The sequence below is a fragment of the Arvicanthis niloticus genome, chromosome 6, assembly GCF_011762505.2.
Source record: "Arvicanthis niloticus isolate mArvNil1 chromosome 6, mArvNil1.pat.X, whole genome shotgun sequence".
Lineage (NCBI taxonomy): Eukaryota > Metazoa > Chordata > Mammalia > Rodentia > Muridae > Arvicanthis > Arvicanthis niloticus.
The window spans coordinates 77,319,503-77,339,022 of NC_047663.1; the positions used below are offsets into that span (position 1 = coordinate 77,319,503).

The 19,520-nt window shown below is 43.0% G+C and overlaps 1 protein-coding gene and 1 long non-coding RNA gene across 6 annotated transcripts in view; one reads left to right on the forward strand and one right to left on the reverse strand.

Annotated features, from left to right (window-relative positions):
* Positions 1–19,520, reverse strand: part of Atp10b (ATPase phospholipid transporting 10B (putative)) — a 281,854-nt gene that overhangs the window by 48,889 nt on the left and 213,445 nt on the right. For all 3 annotated transcript variants that reach the window (XM_034506566.2, XM_076937027.1, XM_076937028.1), the window contains 6 exons: positions 16,488–16,573; positions 12,286–12,392; positions 9,635–9,766; positions 6,157–6,284; positions 5,180–5,432; positions 4,182–4,420 (listed from right to left, as the gene is read on the reverse strand). In XM_034506566.2, coding sequence (XP_034362457.1) covers positions 4,182–4,420; positions 5,180–5,432; positions 6,157–6,284; positions 9,635–9,766; positions 12,286–12,392; positions 16,488–16,573 — 945 coding nt within the window. The remainder of the gene's footprint in view (positions 1–4,181; positions 4,421–5,179; positions 5,433–6,156; positions 6,285–9,634; positions 9,767–12,285; positions 12,393–16,487; positions 16,574–19,520) is intronic.
* On the forward strand, positions 803–19,453 carry LOC143442831 (uncharacterized). Of its 3 annotated transcripts, XR_013111346.1 has the most exons (6): positions 803–965; positions 5,352–5,525; positions 6,133–6,262; positions 9,623–10,854; positions 12,130–12,909; positions 15,757–19,453. It is a non-coding gene; the product is annotated as an uncharacterized LOC143442831 (long non-coding RNA). The 3 variants fall into 3 exon arrangements; XR_013111348.1 differs by lacking the exon at positions 5,352–5,525; XR_013111347.1 differs by lacking the exon at positions 803–965 and having other exon boundaries at positions 5,388–5,525; positions 12,509–12,909.

A 19,520-nucleotide genomic window follows, 5' to 3' on the forward strand; every position in this document is an offset into this window, starting at 1 on the left:
GCAAATTGCTTACCTAGGGTAGTCCTATCAGGAAGCCCAGTGTTTGATTGACAGACCTTAGCACAATGAGTAAGGTAGTAGAGTGGTTATGGGTGATATGCTGGTTTTTGGTTTCCACATGTGCATGAACATACAGAGACATATGCCTGCACATCCATGTGGACACACATATGTGTCCACACATTTTAACATGCATATATACACACAGAGACACACATGAAAGGAGAGAAAAGGCAAAGTACCAAAGTTTTCTGGTCAAAGCACCATTATCTATTTATACATGTATGCATGTGTGTGTGTGTGTGTTCATGTGTGTATATGTCTGTGCTCCACAGAGGCTCTGTGTAGGAAGGCTCCTCTGGAAAGACTGTACAGGCTACTGTGAGGATGTTTGTCTCTGGTGGAGTGGGATGGAAGACAGCGAGATGTGGTCTTTGATCCTCTTTCCATTCCTAGCTGGATGTTGGTAGTAATAGCATGGAAATAGGGCTTTCTGGTTGCTGGGGGAACTGAAGATTAAATTTTTTCAAGATAGTCACATTTTTGTCCTGAGGTTGTGACCTTGATGATATTTAGTTTGGATGAAAAACCAGGAAAGCACAAACATTCACCCAGATAAACACAGATTTTTAAATCGAGGCAGTTAAGAATAAGGAAAATTCGCTGTGGCTACCCAAGAAGGATTTTGCCTTTCCATTTGGGTCCCTAGAGATTAAGGACAGTCCTGCCCCATGTAGTCACATTACTTGCAGAAAGGTATGTGTGTCTGCCTGATTTAATCAGATCTCTTATCTAACTTCACAGAGGCAGCAGGCATATGCTGGCTGCCCTGTCAATCTGCAGGGGTCTGGGAGTGTTTTCCTTCCGGGGAAGTGCTAAGAAAAAAGCTGCCTCTAGGCACCTCTTTCAATTGTGTCTACTGCATTCTCTCTAGAGGTGTCAGGTTAGGGGACAGATCTGCAGAGGTGAGTAGTAGAGGAGCCTGGAGAGGCCCAGTACAGCTCTACCCTATGGCTGGGATGATGTTCTTTGGTTTGATGATTTTTGTGAAACACTGTGTAAGTGGCTCTTGGAATCAGGGACTCTGCTTGAATCTTGGCTGCTTGCAGACCAGGGCAAAAGGCATTTTAATTTCCATCTGCCAGTGCTATTAAACATTGACTGGGGATATGCCAATTTCATAAGTATAGCACCCACCTTAAAACTACAGGAGATAATCACTGATGATTCCTTGTGTTTAGTAGCTAAAGAAAAAAGCAGACCCAGCTTTGGTTGTTGCTGTTACTATTGATTCTTGTTTTGTTTTGGGTTTGGATTCAAGGGCCAGGGAGACCAATAACTGGTCTCTTGAGAAGCTTATAGACTGCTGCCAACTCCTGGTATCTTGGGAGTTTCTAAGGTAAGCTCTGACTCAGTTCCAAAGGGAAGGTAGAGTTGGGGTGATTCTGAGAGGTGCTTATGCCAGGGCGGATGCTGAATGGGCAGGTAGAAGAAAGCACCAAGACAGGTGGGAAGGGTACAAGCTAGGCAAGCCTGTGACAAATGGAGGCAGACCTCTGGAGAATTACCTGGGGCTGACACCCAAGTCTGTGGTGTCCTTGTTTAGAACCTGACAGCAATGGGTATCTTTAAAAATATTTATTTTTATTTTAGGTGTATAAGTGTTTTGCCTGTATGTATGTATCTGTACAGGGTTGTATTGTGCCCACAGAGGCCAGAGGACATTAGATCTTCTGGAGCAGGAATCACAGAGGGCTGCAAGTCATCATATGAATGCTGGGAACTAAACACAGGTCCCCTACAAGGGCAATAAGTATTTTTAATCATGGATCTGTCACTCCAGTGAGTATCTTTAGAGATAGCAGGTCTCCCCTTTCAGCCGAGGTTTCAAATGCTTACATGAGCCATGTGTGTACAGTTTTAGTCAGGATGTCAACGGTCTATCTAGAGAGAACCTCAGGGTTTTCTTTTTTTTTTTTTTTTTGCCCCTAAAATCACTAGAAATGGAAATTATGGTGTTCATATCCATAGACAACATGTATCAGAATCTCAGGGGAGTAACTTCAATATTCCATAACAACATGTTTTTTTAATATACAATGTCAAATAAGAATACAATTTTTCTTTAGAAATGTCACTTCAAATGTATACTAATTGTCTTCTTAGAAATATGATGAATCAGAATTGCCCATAATTTAATGAAGGGGGTGGCTATGATTCCAGTTTACTCTTTTTGCTGACTGTCAAGTAAGCTTATTCATAGTGGAGACCGAGATGGAGACCTGATGCTGGGGACCCAGATGGGCTTATTTTTGTAATTGGAAAGGATCTTGAGGTATCAGCACAAACATTGGCTTATTTGATTTTGGGGAACATCCTGGTAAGAATTTTATGTATTTTCAGGTGATTAAAAAAGGCATTAAAAAGAGATTAATCATATTATGTACTAATAAACCACCAGCATAGCTATAAACCTACATTTTCAGACTTATAGTCTATTCCCTTCCTGAACAATTACCCAAAGATGATATTTTACTAATATCAGGTTCTTGGCTATATACAAAAAGGACACACCGCTGTCTCTATCTATCCATGCCGTAGGCCGTGAGTCATAATTCATTATCCATTTTTCCTTATTGCTCTGGAATGAATGTAGAACTGGCTTTTGAAACTGCCAACCAGTGCAGCACACTGACTATAGTCTATGTTCTGGAGACAGTTTGGGGTTAGACCATCTTACCCATTGCCATCAGCTAAGGGTCCTCCATCAAATTTATATTGACTTGAAGAGATTTTTTTTTTTTTTTTTTTAATCACTACTGCCAGAATGCTTCCAAATCTCCCTCTTTGTGTCCTTGGAGTTGGAAACATCCATTATTACACCCATAAGATGACTGCCATACCCAGAACTGTGAAGTGCCAAAGACACGTAGACTAGGACCAATGAAACTTCCATTGGTCCTAGTCTGTAACAGAAAAAAATATCACATAAAAAGTTAGAAGAGCGCTTCATTCAGAGGTGTAGAATTACAGAAGGAGGTGCCAGGAACAGAACTCTGGTTCTCTGTATGAGCAGCAAGAATTCTGAACTGCGTAGCCATCTCTCTAGGTCCGCACGGTAGCATTTTCTAAGATTTGTGATGCTATGTTTCTGAGAATGAGCAGAGGAAGGAGTGGAGCAGGAGTCAGCAGGCCCCAGCTTTGGCCTTGACCTCCAGGACTGTGTGTGGTGCAGTGTGCAGGACTGAACTCAGAGTCTTCATTTGCTACTGGATGCCTAGCAATGACTTTGAAGGGATCAAAAATGAAAAGACAGAAGTCAGGACAAAGTGGGACTCTCACAGAGGAACCATGGAACTATAATCTAAGGGAAGGAAGCAACTAGACAATTTGGATATAGATAGTCACTTCCCGCCTCTTCAAACTTCCTCTTTGACTCCTGCTAAAATATTTTTCTCTCACCTTTCTTCAAGTGCACAAAGCTTCAAAGACCTAAGTCTTTTGTCTTTCTAGTTTATGGAAGTATGGGTGTAACAAATCTTTATTCTTTCTTTTAGCTCTATAATTGAAGAAGCGTGCATATTGACGAGGCTGCCAACTCTCTGCCATGGCCCTGACAAATAGAGGAGGAGGGGTTCCGGGGAACTGAGGAGTGTGCCAGCCTATGTGGGATGGATTCCTTAGCTCAAGCTAATTATTGCCATGGGGAAACCCTGGATCAGTACAGGGGATGTTTCTAATTCCATTTTTTTTTCAGAAGAGGAGAAATTAATATTTAAGATAAAAGAACCTCCAAATTCCCAAACGTGGAACATTTGGAATATACAACATTTGGGAATAGCAAATGTGTGCTGACAGAACATTGTGCAAAGTGCCATTTTGAGAGTTCTTCACACTTTAACTTTTTAAAAATTAATTACAGGGTTTCATGTAGCCTAGTCTAGTCTCAAACTCACGATGTAGCAAGTACTGGGGTTATAGGTGCACAACATCTTACTTGGTCATGAGATGCTGGGATGGAACCTAGGTCTCACGTTTGCTAGGAAAGCACTCTTCCAACTAAGGTACACTCCTGGCCCCAACTAATCAGGGTTTATAGAGGCTCTGCTGTATCCTAGAACCTTCTGTTATTTTCCTGATGTAATTTGTTTGTGATTCAGTGAATACAGGCAAGTACTTACTATTGAGCTGCTGAAGGCCACAGGAGGCTGTGAGGTTTCCCAGCGCCCCACAGATCTTTGTCGGGAGTGGCTCTGGATAGGAACCCGGGCGCTATGGCACCTCCTCAGAGGCTGGGCACCTCTTTGGCTTCTCATTGTTGCTGAGCCCTGGGCCCATCTAGGTGGGAAGGACAGACATTGGTACTGGGTCCACTCCTCACCATCTGAGTCCAGCTCCTTTGGCATCTCCAGTCGCTTGGCTGTAAGAAAGGAATCTTGTCACATCCTGGCTGAGCTGTGTTTGGGGGATGCTAGACTTCAGGGGTTGGGGTAGAGTGTAGGAAAGTTCTATGAAAAACTGTGTCTGGGCTGCTAAGACTGGATAAAGTTATATGACCTTGTTCTTTGACTCCAACTCAGGATCATTTTGAAAATTTAGTAATCTAATATGTGACAGTGACTAGCAAACTGGGTGCCTATGGCAGTAGTTGTTATATTGTTAAAAAGAAATAAGAGGCTCCCATGTAAATGGTGAATGATCACCATAGTAAAGAGGACAGAGTCATCTATAATATCTCTTGCTTTCTCTTTATTGTGTGTGTGTGTGTGTACTAACAGTTCTATAGGTTATCTTCAGACGTGAAAATAGTAATAGTCCAGACTAGTCCGAATTCTAAACCAAAACACTGAGTTGGTGAAATCTAAGACATCTGTTAAAATGAAAGGCATTTTCTAAATATGCCAAATTTGACCCTGTTCCTGTATCTAGATCTGTTCTGACACACCAGGTAATGTCACAGAAGAAAATTTTCAGCCTGGCTTCATGACTGATACACAATTGGGATACATTCCATCTTAGCCCATCCTTGATGTAAACATACTTTGCTGTATGGATGGGTAAAGCAACTTGCCAAAATGCCACAGAGCCCCTGTGTGTATGTGGGGGGAAGATGGAATCAGGATAGTATCCTTACCCCCCTGTTCTCTTAAGAGAGCAGGGTGCTTATGGACCCTCATACCATTTTCTTGGTGACAATATTCGCTGCCCATAATGGTACAACGCCGGAACACCATCTTGTTTTCTGTCAGGGTCCCTGTCTTGTCAGAAAAGATGTACTGGATCTGGCCCAGGTCCTCTGTAATGTTCAGGGCTCGACATTGAATGGGCAAATCTGTTTCTTCATCATATAGGTCAAGGTCGTTGTGAAGGAGGAACACTTGCCCAAGCTTTACCAGCTCAATGGACACATACAAGGAGATCGGGATCAATATCTGAGGAGAGATAGATTTACACTGTGTCATAAACCGGCTCCATCCCTGCTCCCAGAGCCTCACTAGTGGGTAGCAAAAGCATTTGAAAGAAAGGTGAGGACAGCTCACAGCATGACTTTTTTTTCCTGAGAAATTATAAGTCAGTGACTTCCAGCATCCCTTGGAATTCTCAAGGCAAACGGAAAGGAGACATGTCTCTTCAGCCCGTGTTGCCTGGGGTGAGGCAGACACTCATCACTGGTTGTTCACCACCGCATGATGGAGTGTAGGAGTTCTAGCACCACCTTTGAGAGACCTCTGAGATCCTCAGATCTCTATGTCATGAACAGGCACTGTCGTGAATATTCAGGCTTCTGCTGATTATGTTTGTTAGTCTAATGCCTGATGGATTAACTTCTAACTTCTGATTTTTTTCTATCTCCAACAATTGGGGCTGGAGAGTCCTTGGTAGCTTCCCGTGCTATTTAATGTTGCATTGGTCATGGGTTTTACTGCTTTTCCTTTTCTGTGCCTGGCAATGGGATGCCAACATGTTGAAGTCTCACTCTTTAAACCTTCTCCTACAGCTACTGAGGGGTTGTCCTGATATTACTTTCAATGCGAATACTTGCTAGCACAGCAGAAAGCGATAACCGATAACCATCTTCCCAGCTTGTCCTTGTCACTTCCTTCTGAGACTAACGCTTACTTTTCTTTAAAGCTGTAGAAGTTAGAGAGCTCCTACCTGGAGGAGAATGATCATTGTGAGGAACATATAGAAGCCTCCAAGGGCAGGAGAAAGGAAGTTCCCGTTGGCATCTGGCACGTCGAAGGGTGGATGCTCTTTAAAGGTACCATTCCAGAGGCTATGGCCTGAGAAGAAACAAAACTAGGCATGAGACACAATCTCTACTTTGTCCTTAAATTGTCAGGTACCAATGGCCTGTTCCTGGACATGGGTGGGTACCTGAAGAGCTATTCTTTTTTTTTTTTTTTTCTATTTCAATTTTTAAAATTTATTATTTATTTATTTTTTACTTATTCACTTTACATCTTGCTCACTGCGCTTCTCTCAGTCACCCCCTCCCACAATCCTTCCCTCCATCCTCCTACCATTCTCCTCTGAGTAGGTGGGGCCCCTGGGTATCCTTCTACCCTGGCACATCAAGTCTGCCTGTGAGCCTAGACATATCTTCTCCCACCGAGTCTAGACAAGGCAGTCCACCTAGAGGAACATATCCCACGGACAGGCACAGCTTTTGGGATAGCCCCCAGAAGAACCCATTCTTACTCCACATGACATGGGCCGTCTCCTTCTCCCTCTCTTTTCCTGACAAGGAAACAAAGAGTTCAAAGTGTATATGATGTGAGTTAGCTTGACAGTGATCTTCCTGTACCACATTCTTTACTCTTCAGTCCCTTGATGGAATGAGGGACAGTAATTTTGTTTTTTACTGGGGAAGATTAGCATGAAGATGACCAATATTTTGATGGAACATGTAGTTTTCTGTCCTATTGTAAGAAGTGTGTAGTTGGGCAGTCTTGACCCATCTGTCCACCAGTTTTCCTTCTCCTATTTACCCATCCCTTCATCCAGTCACCTACCCCACCACCCAATTCTTTTCAATCTTCCCTCCTATGTCCAAGAATTATTAATGGCATCTGTCTGTGCTTTTTTTTTATCTGAATAATTCCCACTAAGCAAAGGACCATGAGCTTGAAGGTCCATGAGGGTGTGTGTGTGTCAGAACATGAAATGCTATTGAGAGCCTGCAGAACTTACACCATATACACTTTGAACTCTTTGTTTCCTTATTTGCTAAAGGGGTGATAACACCCACTATCACAGGATTATGTAAGGTGAGCTACATCTAGCACCTGCTACAGATCTATCTGAACTTGAATGGCCTTGAATTTTAATTAGTAATAGCTATCCTACAGGGTTATTGTGAAACTGGAATAATCTATTGTGTCGAATTCTATGCCGGCTAGTTTCCTGTCAGCATTTATATAAGGAAGAAGAAACCTCAACTGAGAAAATCCCCCTATTAGATTGGCTTATGGATAAATCTGTGGTATATTTTCTTGATTGATGATTGATGTGGGAGGTGCCAACTCACTGAGGTGATACCATCCATGGGCAGATAGTCCTGGATGGTATAAGAAATGAGGCTGAGCAAGCCATGAGGAAGAAAGCAGTAAGTAGCACTCCACCATGGCTTCTGCTTTAGCTCCTGCCTCCAGGCTTCTGCCCTGACTTCCCTTAATGATGAGCTGTGATGTGGAATAAATCTTACCTAAGCCGAATGCTCTTGGCTTCAGGGCATGAACTGCAGAGTAGGGCCCATATAGAGAATATGTCATCCTGCCCAAAGTAGCCCCCTATTCCCCTGCTGAAGCTGGGCCAAATTCTTCATCGTCACTTGGGAAGACAGGGGAATTATAGACAGGCCATAATTTCATGGTGATAGTATAGAGCACAGAGGAGGGGCTGCCGCAGTAAGACGAGAGAGCAGAAGAAGTCAGAGTAGCTAGAAAGTGAAACAGGAGGCTTCAGGGGTCTTAGAGCCTGGGCGCACGTGAGTGTGTGCGTGTGCGTGTGCGTGTGCGTGTGTGTGTGTGTGTGTGTGTGTGTAAGGGCATTTTGGGCAAAGCAGGTAGACACATCTTGTTATAAAGACAAAGGGAACACTTGGTAAGGAATGGTAGTTGCATGGGAGAACTTTCTCCTCTTCATGGGCCGGCCATGCTTTAATGAGGCAGCGAAGAGTCCTGTTGCATAAAAGTTGCTATTTGCAATAGAGAATTTTCCCTCCTTCTCCACTGATATTCTCTCTTTATGGTTTTGGAGAGCCTGCAAAGCTGATTCTGGGTGGCCTCTGCCTTATCTCTGCCTGGTCATGTAATCATTAACTTTTTTTCTTCCTGGAGACACAGTGATCTCAAATGCCCTTTCAGTTCTAGTGTCCCTGAAAAATTTACTCACTCTGGAGACATAGTTCCTATGGCAGGGTAAAAGCTGTGTCCTCGCTATGGTTTCTTCTGTCTTCCTCTATGGCCTTTCCAGCTGTGAGCCACGTACTCATCACAGCTGTTAGAATCACATGGGAGGTACATTAAATAAACACTCCTGACCACATTGAGATAAGCTTCAATGCTTCACTATACTGACTCTCTGTCTCTGTCTCTCTCTTTCTTAGATACCATCTTCTTAAGTATGGCGATGGTTATGATTTTTGCTTTTTATGTCAGGGTCATTATGTATCTGAGCTCATGAGTTTTTTCTCTTGATCTTCCCTGATTGATTGTGGGGTCTCCATTAGTGTTCTGTGAAACAGCCATAGATTTAAGATGATTGTTAAAAGCTCCATGAAGGACCATTTCTTGACGCCACTCTGTAGGTCAACTTAAATGGCTCTAGCTCACTCCCCTCTATGCCTTCTGAAGCATGGTCTTGCCCTTATGCACTAGATAGGCAACTCTTTAATGAGGCAAAAAGGAATTTGTGGATATGATTAACTCATGAAGTTTGAAATAAAAAGTAGCTTAGATTCTCATGGGTTCAAGGATGAAATTACAAATGTGTTTATAAAGATACTACAGACAAGGCTGGGGAGATGTGAGCAGAGACTGGAACATGCTGCCATCATAATGAACAGAGACACGCAAAAAGCCTCTAGAAACCCACAAAAACAGCACTGGATTCTTCCTGTCTCTTCAGAAGGAATCAGATCTGCAGAAATCATGATCTTAACCCAGTAAAATTGGACTTCTGATGTTTCAGGGCAGAACTCTGCAAATAGAATTTTTGTTGTTTTGGACCTCTTGGTATAAGTTAATTTCGCTGCAACAGCAGGCAACCAATGCAGTCCCCATGGGCAGTCCCCTGTTGAGTAGGGTAAGCTGAGCTCTTTGAGTCTGTTCTTGTTTGACGTCTCCTAGGCAGATGGTGGGCTCTTGAAAGGTCAGTCCTGTGAGTCACTCATCTTACTATCCTTCCATGCTCAGAGAACACTTGGGTTCCTGGAGATATTTTTAACCATCAGTGATTGACAGTACTGCTAATATTTAAGAACACATGCATTTTCAGGGGATTTTCATAGTACTCTCCTAAAGTAGGCAGTACAGATTTGATTTTTCTTTCAGGAAATAAAAGCTCAGAATTGTAGTGACTTGCCCAAAGTAACAGATTTCTCTGTTGTTTTTTGCAGAACAGCCCATACCTACAGCTCCGATGAGGCACATGAGGAAGAGGAGGCCGATGCAGAAGAAGATGTCTGTGTTGATGCGCCGCTCTATTTTGCTGCGTTTGTAGCGGGGACCACTATTGTTCAGCATGGCTTTTGTCTCATGGCCTTTGAGAAAAAAATTGGGAAAATCAGTTTCTTGTCTCCTACAGGAGCTTTTGCTAAAAGCGAGGCTTCATTTGCTATGTTGAACCTGTCCTGCTTCAGGGAGTCCACTCAGAACAGGTAGCAGAGGCCTCACATAGTCAGCAGGCTTCACATAGTCAGTCAGCAGGCCTCACATAGTCAGCAGGCCTCACATAGTCAGTCAGCAGGCATCACATAGTCAGCAGGCCTCACATAGTAAGTCAACAGGACTCACATAGTCAGCAGGCTTCACATAGTCAGGAGGACTCACATAGTCAGTCAGCAGGACTCAGTTGTTGAGCATCATCTACATGCCAGGCACTGTGGTGGACAGCACCAGACCTCCTATGCCATAGGATGCACATTGCATCGCTTTAGAAAGAACACTCTTAGTTTTTAGGTACCATGCATCTGAGTGGTTAGTATGACAATGCTGTCTGGAGAAAGGGATCCTTTCCTAATTTGCATAGCGCATGATTTCCTGGCTTTTTTGGGCTTATGGTAGGATATAATAATAAACAGGTGGCTCACGGTCTGGCGGAGACACAAATAAGATCAGTGTAGCTATTACCAAGTTCCCTGAGATCAATGACAACAGTAACCAAAGGGCTAAGGCAGACACACAATGGCAGTTAGACAAGTGATCAGCAAGAGCATCTCAGAGAGAGTCACTTAAGAGTGAGAGAAGAGTTCACTCTTCACAGAAGAGGGATTTAAACTGAAGAAATGCATGTGCAAGGGTCCTGCACGAGGATGAGCTTGGGGCCAGTAGTTTCCCTGTTTGTTTCTTTGTGTCTAAGGTGCTGCTGCTTCACGTGGAAGAGCGATAGAGCCAAAAATCTGTCACCCGCATTCACCAGCTACACTTCCACATAACATCTTGCTCAAAGGAAAAAAAAAAAAAAGCCAAACTTGGAAGACTATCAGTTTTCCCAGTTACTTCTTTACTAGCTGGGGAAACTGAGGATCAGGTTAGAAGGAACTTGTCCATTGGGAAAGGATAACACTGGAATCACATGGGAAGCCAGGCTCCTATCTTCCACCAATTCACGATGCCCAGGGAACTTCAGGTGAGCTGCTGAGAAACTAACACTCGGCCCTCAAACTAACTCTTCTTGGGAGCTGCTGGGGTTTAATTACTGTGTGTACTCAGCACCAGTCAAGGTGAAATGATGCCACTCATTTTTCTCTTCTGTGTAAATTTAAAGAAAACCAGTACGCTGGCTCCAGAAGCTATGGCTACAGCACTACTGAGGTAGCTGCCTTAAGGATTCAAGATATCACCCACAGTGGGAGTGAGCGAGCAGCTCAGATTGTTAGATCGGAGGTGTTGTAGCTGTGATGGGCTCTGAAAGTGACGGGAACAGGCTGCTGCATCCATCTCCCAGTACCTGCCTCAGCCTCACCTCCTGGGCTCCTAACCTTCTGAGTCCACTTCATTCTTTTGGCAGGAAGTGATGTCAAAGGCAAGGCAGTTAGGAGAAGGGTGTTAGAGTTGGGACTTGCTCTGTGTACATTTGATCCTGGCTTTCAGGGGGTTCATCTCAAGAGATGTGGGACCTTAGGCAAATGGATTCTTCTGTACTTGAACTTCTCATCTGCAAAATGGGATAGTGTGTGCGCGCGCGCGCGTGTGTGTAATTAACCTACACTAAGAGTCTATTAGCTCTAGGCAATAGCTCTAGGCAAGCAGGGGGCCTCAATAAATGTTTTTTGTGAGGAGCACATACTTCTTATTCTTTCCAGAAGCTTATTCTTCTGGAAAACTCTCTCTCTCTCTCTCTCTCTCTGGCTCCTTGTGACAAAGGGATTGCTCCATCATGATACGACACAGGTCCTAACCAGGGCTGAGTCAATCAGTACCTGTGTCAGGCCCTTATATCTCCTCACACTGTGAGCTAAAGTAAATCTCTTTTCTTTAAAGTTATCCTGCTTCAGTTGTTGTATAGTAATGTATAGTGATGAAAATGTCTCCACATCCAGAACCAAACAGTGAATAAAGAAGACATTAAAATCATAACTGGAAAAAAAAAAACCCACCAGTAACTGGAGTTCAGCAAGCATTCCCTTCACTAGGTACAGCACTAGCTAACTAACTTGCATGGGATAGGCCATTTGATTCTCAGGAGTCTATAAAGAAGATACAAATTCTCTTCCTCTTATACAAGGAGGGAAACTGAGACATGAAAGGAGAAGCTATTCATTTGTGGGGTTATTATGAAGGTCAGCCCGTGCTTATGTCCCCAAGCCACCATTGGGGTGATGATGAACTGAGTCCCTTTTCTTATCTGGTGGGATACATGATATTGACTCGTATCTCATTTTGTCTCCTGTGGACTGAGTAGGTGAGCTCCCAGCACCTGTGAGCTTAGCTGAGAAATGAAAAGTTGCATGGCTCTGCCTCTAGGAACTCCTGTGAGTCGCCATTGTCTGAAGATGCATTTAGAGTGGCTGGAGAAGGGAGACAGGTTGTAGAAAAAAAATTGTATAGAGAAAATGACCTGCATAGATGACAATGCCAGCTGCCACCTCGGTGTTTCGGATGGTACAGCCTCGGAGCAGAAGACTCTCGCTGCCAAAGCCAGTCCTGGTCTGATCAGGATGCTCCCTGGGAATGAAGAGGGAAAGTCAGGGCTTGTTTTCTGCTGGTCTCCTTATATGGTTTCTGGTCAATATAATGGAACTAGAAGCTGTGAGTGAAAGCAATCCATTTCTCCCTTTCAGAAACTTCTGCCTCTCTCTCGGGAAACCCAACTCTGTGACCAGGTGAATCTCATCATTGCTCCTGAGAGGCTGGGTGATGTTGGACCATCAGAGGAAATTGTTCCTTCTGAAGAATCCTTAATTTACTCATATTGAAGTCAGAGATGTGCCGAGAAAAATCCCAGATTTTAATTCTTACCCTCAAATTGGTTGCAGGGATAAAATGCAAGGAATGGGCTTCTGGACCTTCGAGGTCTGGTGCTGTGTCTCCCTTTGACTGTGTTCACTACCCCAACCCACTAAGTCTAGCTTCTGGGGACTGGAACCACACTAGGTGAACACCCTGGTTTGTAGAAGATGCCAGATCTTCCTGCCGTTTGTATCATGATGCAGATGGATGGAGTAAAACAAAGCGACAGGAGGTAGGTCACAGCCCTCTCAAATCTGTGCTTCCTCACCCACTGGCTCTCTCTTGCTATATATTCCTTTCATTACTCAGTCCCTCAGAAAGTACACAGGCCTCCTAGGAGGGCACATTGATCCTTTGTCTAACTACAGGAGGCAGATTCTTAAAGTGGAAGCAAAGCACCCTTCTTCTTCCAACCTTGGGAAGTATTTCAACTTTCCACTTCAGGTTAGAAAGTTTTGAGGCATAATGACTCCATCCATTTATGGCCTTCAGCATGGCATTCTAATCTGATTCCTTTTCCCTGGGATTTCAGCAGGTTTAAGGGTGTCATTCTAGAGCTGCCGAGGGGACAGGAGAACAGAAATCTTAACACTGAATCCCTTCTCCCTGAGGTTCATCAACACTTCATTATTCTAAGTGCAGCTGTGACTTTTTCTCTGTGTTAATTAAGCTGAAGGCAGTTTATAAGGCAGGGCATGCTATCATATCCACTTTAGAGATAGAAAAGTGGAGGCAAGTCCATAGTTCTCGTAAGTGGCAGAGTATCTTTGATTCTAAAATAGCTTGCTCTTTCATGCTGAGCTCATATGCAACATGTGCCCATTGAATGATCAAATGATTGTCTTTCTTTTTATTTGTTGGCTTAAATCTTTTTCATACAGTATATTTTGATTAAATTCTTTTCCCTTCCCAAACTGCTTCCAAAGCCTCTCTACTGCCCTCTCCATGTAACTTCATGTTCTTTCTTGATCTCTTTTGAAGAAACAAAACAAAAACAAAAACCAAAAATCAAAACAAATACCAACTAACAAAGACAAAATCTACCAAATACATAAAACAAAATATGAAAATGAAAAGAACACTAAAAACATGGACTCCATTTTGTCTTGGCTAACTACTCCTGAGCATAGGGCCTGCCCTGAGGTGCAGTTGATAGACTCAGTGTCACTCAGCTGAAGAAAACTCCCAGTGGGTATCAATTACAAACAGCTTCCCGTTTGGGGGTGGGACTTTGAGTCCACTTCTGCCTCTCTATGCTGGCATTTTCAAACTTGTTGTTGGTCTTGTGCATGCTGTTACCATCTCCATGAATCTATATGTGCATCAGGTTCACTGTATCCGGAAGATGCTTTTTCTTTGGAGTTATCCCTACCCCTGCCCTCTTAAAATCTTCCTGCTCTTCCTTCCACATAGACTCCTGAGCCTTGAGGTTTGCTAAAGACATAGTCTAGTTATAGGTCTTTGTGTTAATTACCATCTTCTGCAAGAAGAAACTTCTCTGAGGAGGGTCGACTGATCCTCTGTCAGATGTATAATTGATAAAGCATGTCTTTTCTGATATAGCTTTATTATACAGCTCAAATTGGCTTTGAACTATTGATCATCTTTTCTTCACTTCACACCAACTAAGATTACAGGCATGTGCCACTGTGTTCAACTTCAATAACTTTTTAAATGTTAATAATTCCTTATTCTGATGGTAAACTGTATTCACTTGCATGACTTTGCATGGCTCTGGAAGGTTCGCAGGGTCATTTTATAAAAGCTAAAGCTTACAGAGGCTAAGATTTTTTTTTCCCAAGGCCAAACACCTAACATACTGACATCTTGGGATTCTGGATTGCAGGTAACAGACTGTTTGCAGCTTGTACTCTATAACAGCCTGAGGTAATAGCACAGGGTCAGCCAGCTTCTCTCTCTCACAGTACTCATTTTTGAATAGATGGGAAAAAAGGTTTAGCTGTCTCATGCCTGTTCTTCCATTGAGCACTCCTTGAACAGAGATGTTCATGGTAAACATGGGGCATTTATGTCTTCGCATTATCACTTGGGCAGGCCATTTCTTTGTTGTGGGATTGTCTTATATATTATAGGGTGTTGGGTGGCACCCTGACTTCTGTCTACGAAAGCCTAGTGGCATAGCTCTCCATCATGACAACCAATACTGCTTCCAGACATTGCCAAAGACTCCTGATTAAAAAGAAGGATATTGTCTTAGTCTGAGAATTGTGGTCCTACAGAGATTCATTTACTTAAGTAATCAACTATTTACTGAGACAAGGTCTCATATCCAAGACTGACCTGAAACTTGTTATGTAGCTGAGGATGATACTGTTCTTTTTGATCCTTCTGCCTCCACTGTCTAAGTGCTGGAATTACATGTACTTGGCACTATCTCCAATTTATATGGCTACAGGGATTGAATTCAGGACCTTGTATATGCTAGATAAAGACTCTATTAATTGAACTACTCACACCCCAGCCTAAATGGCTGCATTTAAAATTTCAAGCTCATTATCTTCAAGTAGACCATGGTCTATAATTTTTGGGTTGACCATGGGCTAGCTAGTTAAACTTCAAGGTTTCTTTTCAAGGCCCAGAGGTGGGGAGAAGATAGTTCTCTAGGAGCAGCAGCCAGAACAAAGAGGCCCTCAGATGAGTGGTGTTGGGCAGTGCTGTTTGAAGTCTCTGTGGGTAGGCAGGCCTGAGGCTGTGTTGACATGAGACAGGACACCTGTAGTAGCATGAGTTTGATGGAGAAAGAGCCGTGAGTGAAAACCAGGCCATGAAGCTGATCTCTAGGAGAATACAGAGATTGGTTCAAGGCACAGGTGGCTTGGAGCAACCAAATCCAGCAACTCAGGCATAAGGGGTATTGTGTTTGCAATGAGCAGCTTCTTCCATGACAGATGCATACAAAGAATTCCTCCCCAGCTCCCATCTTTCTCTCACTGTCTCCCATCCACCCTTACTGTGTATTTGAAAGGTGAGTAGCTTCAAGGGTACTGTATGCATCTTCTGTATTCTTTTTTTCCCTCCCTCACATTTCTCCTCATGATATCATACACGGGATAAGCAGGAGTCTGGGAAAGAAGCATCTCAGGAGACTTTAATCGTATTGGTAAGGAGTGAGCACAACACAGATGAGCTGTGGGGAAGAAGGGCAACTGAAGACACATCAATTTGGAGACGTTTGCTATGTGCTGTGAAATGTTGGATGAATTCAGAAGTCTGGAGCATACAATTCCCCATCTGAAACATGGAGACCATGGTCCTTGGTGGTTGTAAAGACCACATAAGATGGTATTCTGAGAACTCACATGGCATTGGACAAGGCTAGACATTTACTTCTATCCATGCTCTTGACTCTTACTGTACTCATAGCTAACAGATCAGCTGGTTAATGTGGGCCAGAATTACAGTAAAATTCTGAGGCTTAACCAAAGCTGAAGAATAACAATCCTAACACAAACATCTATGATTAACTGGGCATTTTTTGGGGGGGGGAGGCAGTTTTGCTAATCTGAGCTCTGTATTTGATACAAAATTTGGTTCTTAGGGAAAAGAAGTCCTGCTATACAGGTATTATAAATTTTATTTTGCAAAGATGACAACCAAGGAACACATAGGTAAATAAATTGATCCAGCTCACACCATTTATTGTTGAGAGAACTCCAACACAAGCCCAAGACTGTAAAACTTGAACATCTGTAACCTCAGGACCCTTAATTGTCTGGCCATTTCAAAGAAATACACTCTCCCACAGAAGACGAGATGTTCACTAGCAGCCCAGGGGCCCTGTATACTCACATATAACCCTTAAACTTGCTGAGATGGTTGTTCGGCTTCTCACACACGATGGTACTGTGGAAGAGCTCTGGTTGGAACTGCACCTCCTGCAAAAGAGAAGACGACCCTGTGAGGCAGTTGCATCAAAGGGATCTCGTCTTTGTAGACTTCCAAGGAAAGCTAATTGCTACCATGGGCATCACAAATGTGATCACTGTGCTTTGCTACACCATGATGCTTGAAGCATGTCAGGTTAAAGTTACCTCCTCATTAAGGAGAGGAAAGTCAATATGAACACGGGGTTGCGTATAGATTAAAGGTAGGTGGGTGCAGCAGAAGTCAGCATTGAACAGCTCTCTTCCTGCCCACAGGCTTATGTAGTCTTACTCCCTCCCTCTTCTATAATGTTCCCTGAGCATTGACAGCATGAACATTCAGCTAAAATAACTGTAGATTTCTATCTAGTGTCAATGATTGCCATAGTCCTAGACTGCGGACAAGGTTTACAATACCAGGCTTAAAATCCCTCCCTCCCGTGGAGCAGGCCATGCACAGGTAGGCAGCACTAACAGATTCAGGGGTTATTAATAACAGTAAATAAAGATATGAAGTTGGGAGGGAGACTGGATTGAAGATACTAGGCAGGACTTGGAGAGAAGCAGTAATGAGTAGATATGATTAATATTCATGGTGTATTCATACTGAGCCCATGGTGTAAGTACCCTACTGGATGACACTGTCAAAGAATAAAAAATACAAAAAAAAGCAATATGGTGGTACTGATATTTCTCTGGCATCTCTGGGTTTGTGTGTAGTCTAGAGCTGCCCAATGATGGACAATCTAAGTCTGCTTCATCCAGTGTGGAAGCCACCAGTGTGGCCACTGAGCATGTGAAGTATGTTGGTTTGAGCTAGATTTATTTTTTTTCAAATGTAACTGAATTTAAACTAAACTTGAGTGTTTACATGTGGCTAGTGGCTACCCTACTGGATGACACAGAAATATATGGAGGAAAGGAAGGGCTTTTTCCTGGTAATGTTTCTCAGAACACTGAGGCAGAAGAGTCACAAGTTCAGTGCCAAGCTGACTACATAGCAAGCCACTGTCTTAACACCAACAGCAGTAAAAGAAGAGGTGATGGACACTCTAACTACATACCTCCATATTGCTGTATTATACATGCCGTATGCATAATACATTTCCAAGGCTTAGAATTAGTCACATACATATGCATTTGTGCATATTCATATATATTTTTGCATTTCAAAAATGAGCTCATGGTCCTGTATCTAGAATATTCCTTCAAACAACCTGTGTACATGTGATGTATATGTATGTCTGTATGTGTGTGGGTTAGAAGCCACTATCTCATGCCTTCCTTAATGCTCTATACCTTACTTATTTTATTTTGAGACAGTGTGTCTTACTGAATCACTGATGAAACTGTCTGGGCTGGCCCACATGCTCTAGTTTTTCCTATCCCACTCTCCCTAGCACTGAGATTACAGGCAGACACTGCTATGCACAACTTTTCACATAGGTTCTGGGATTCCAAGCCAGGTCGTCATGTACCCGTAGCAAGCATATTACTTACTGAGCCCACTTTCCCAGCCTGCCCTGAACATTTTAAATGTCAATTTAAATATTTTTATGAACACCTGAGAAAGCCTGTTTGCAAAGATATACTCTATTTCTTTTTGATCTATTCTGATCGGGTACTTGTATCATTTGTTTTGATTATAGAAACTCTTCTTGAAATTATTTCAGACATAGTACAGCAGAAGTAAAATCAGCTAGAGATGAGGAGATATTGCTTTCCAACTCTAGTGCTCAGCAAAGCATTTAACACTTGAGCCTTGGTTTCTTCATCTGTAGAATGAAGCTGATATCACCAACCCTGCCTGCCTCATTGGTGCCTTAGAAGATAGAATCTATATGGAAGAAGTCTGCAATGTATATCATTCTATCCAAACAGAAGGCAGCAATGCTGAAAACCATAGTGGGCACGGTTCCTGGGTAGCAGTCTGAGCATATGAGCAAGTAAATTTATCAGTCAGGGTTGTAAGATACAGCTGTTCAAAGGGGACAATTTGATTAGAAGAAATGATAGCATTTTCTGTCTTTGTGTAAATATACTGTCCATTACACCCATGGGGGTGCCAACATAAATAGACTCTCTACTCACTTCAAATAAACTGCTCATCCAGGAGTTTCTAAAAATATGACTCTTGTCCCTCCAGGTATTGATTCTTTCAGGGACAAATAGTGAGTCCTGAGATGATGACAAATCATGCTGTAATTTGTCAGCTGCTTTTGAGCCCTTGATTAAGCCATGTGCTTTGGTCTTGACCCAGGCCACTCAGCTCATTGCTGGGTTTCAGAAAGTGACAGCTAATAATCCTGCAGCAGCCCTGCATCCCTGTTGCCCACCGAATCACACCCTGTGGGGCTCTGGCCATGGTCATGGTGAAGGTTGACTCTCTTGCCCTGTGCTTGCTCAGAGCAAACCTTCTGCTGTTTTTTCCCTCTGGTTCCTTCTTTCCAAGTACTGCCCATGGTTCCTTTGTCTTCATCTTGTGAAGGGCTGGTTTTGCCTCTCTTGCTACCTGTCTCCTTGGTTCCTTCCTGTACTTTCTAAAACGAATGCAGAAGACACAAGAGCATGGACTTTGCAAATGTTTAGTAGTACTTTTAAAGTATGTGCATGTGGTATGCACACGTGAGTGCAGGTACCCTTAGGGTGCAAAAAAGGGTGTTGAGCCGGAGTTACAGTCAGCGGTGATCCTTCTGCTGTGGTTATGGGAACCAAATTTGGGTTTTCTGCAAGAGCAATACATGATCTTTTAACCACCAAGCTGTCTCTCAAACCCCCAACACTGTGTTCTCTAAACATGACCATGTGGCCCTACTTGCCTGTAAGGAGAAGATGTGGTATGTAATTACCAGGCCATCTGACATCAACCAGGCTCAGCAACTTTGATTCTCCTCCCAGGTGGGATGGGGCTCATCTCATCAATTTATAGATTATTCTATTTCAAGGATAAAGGTAATCT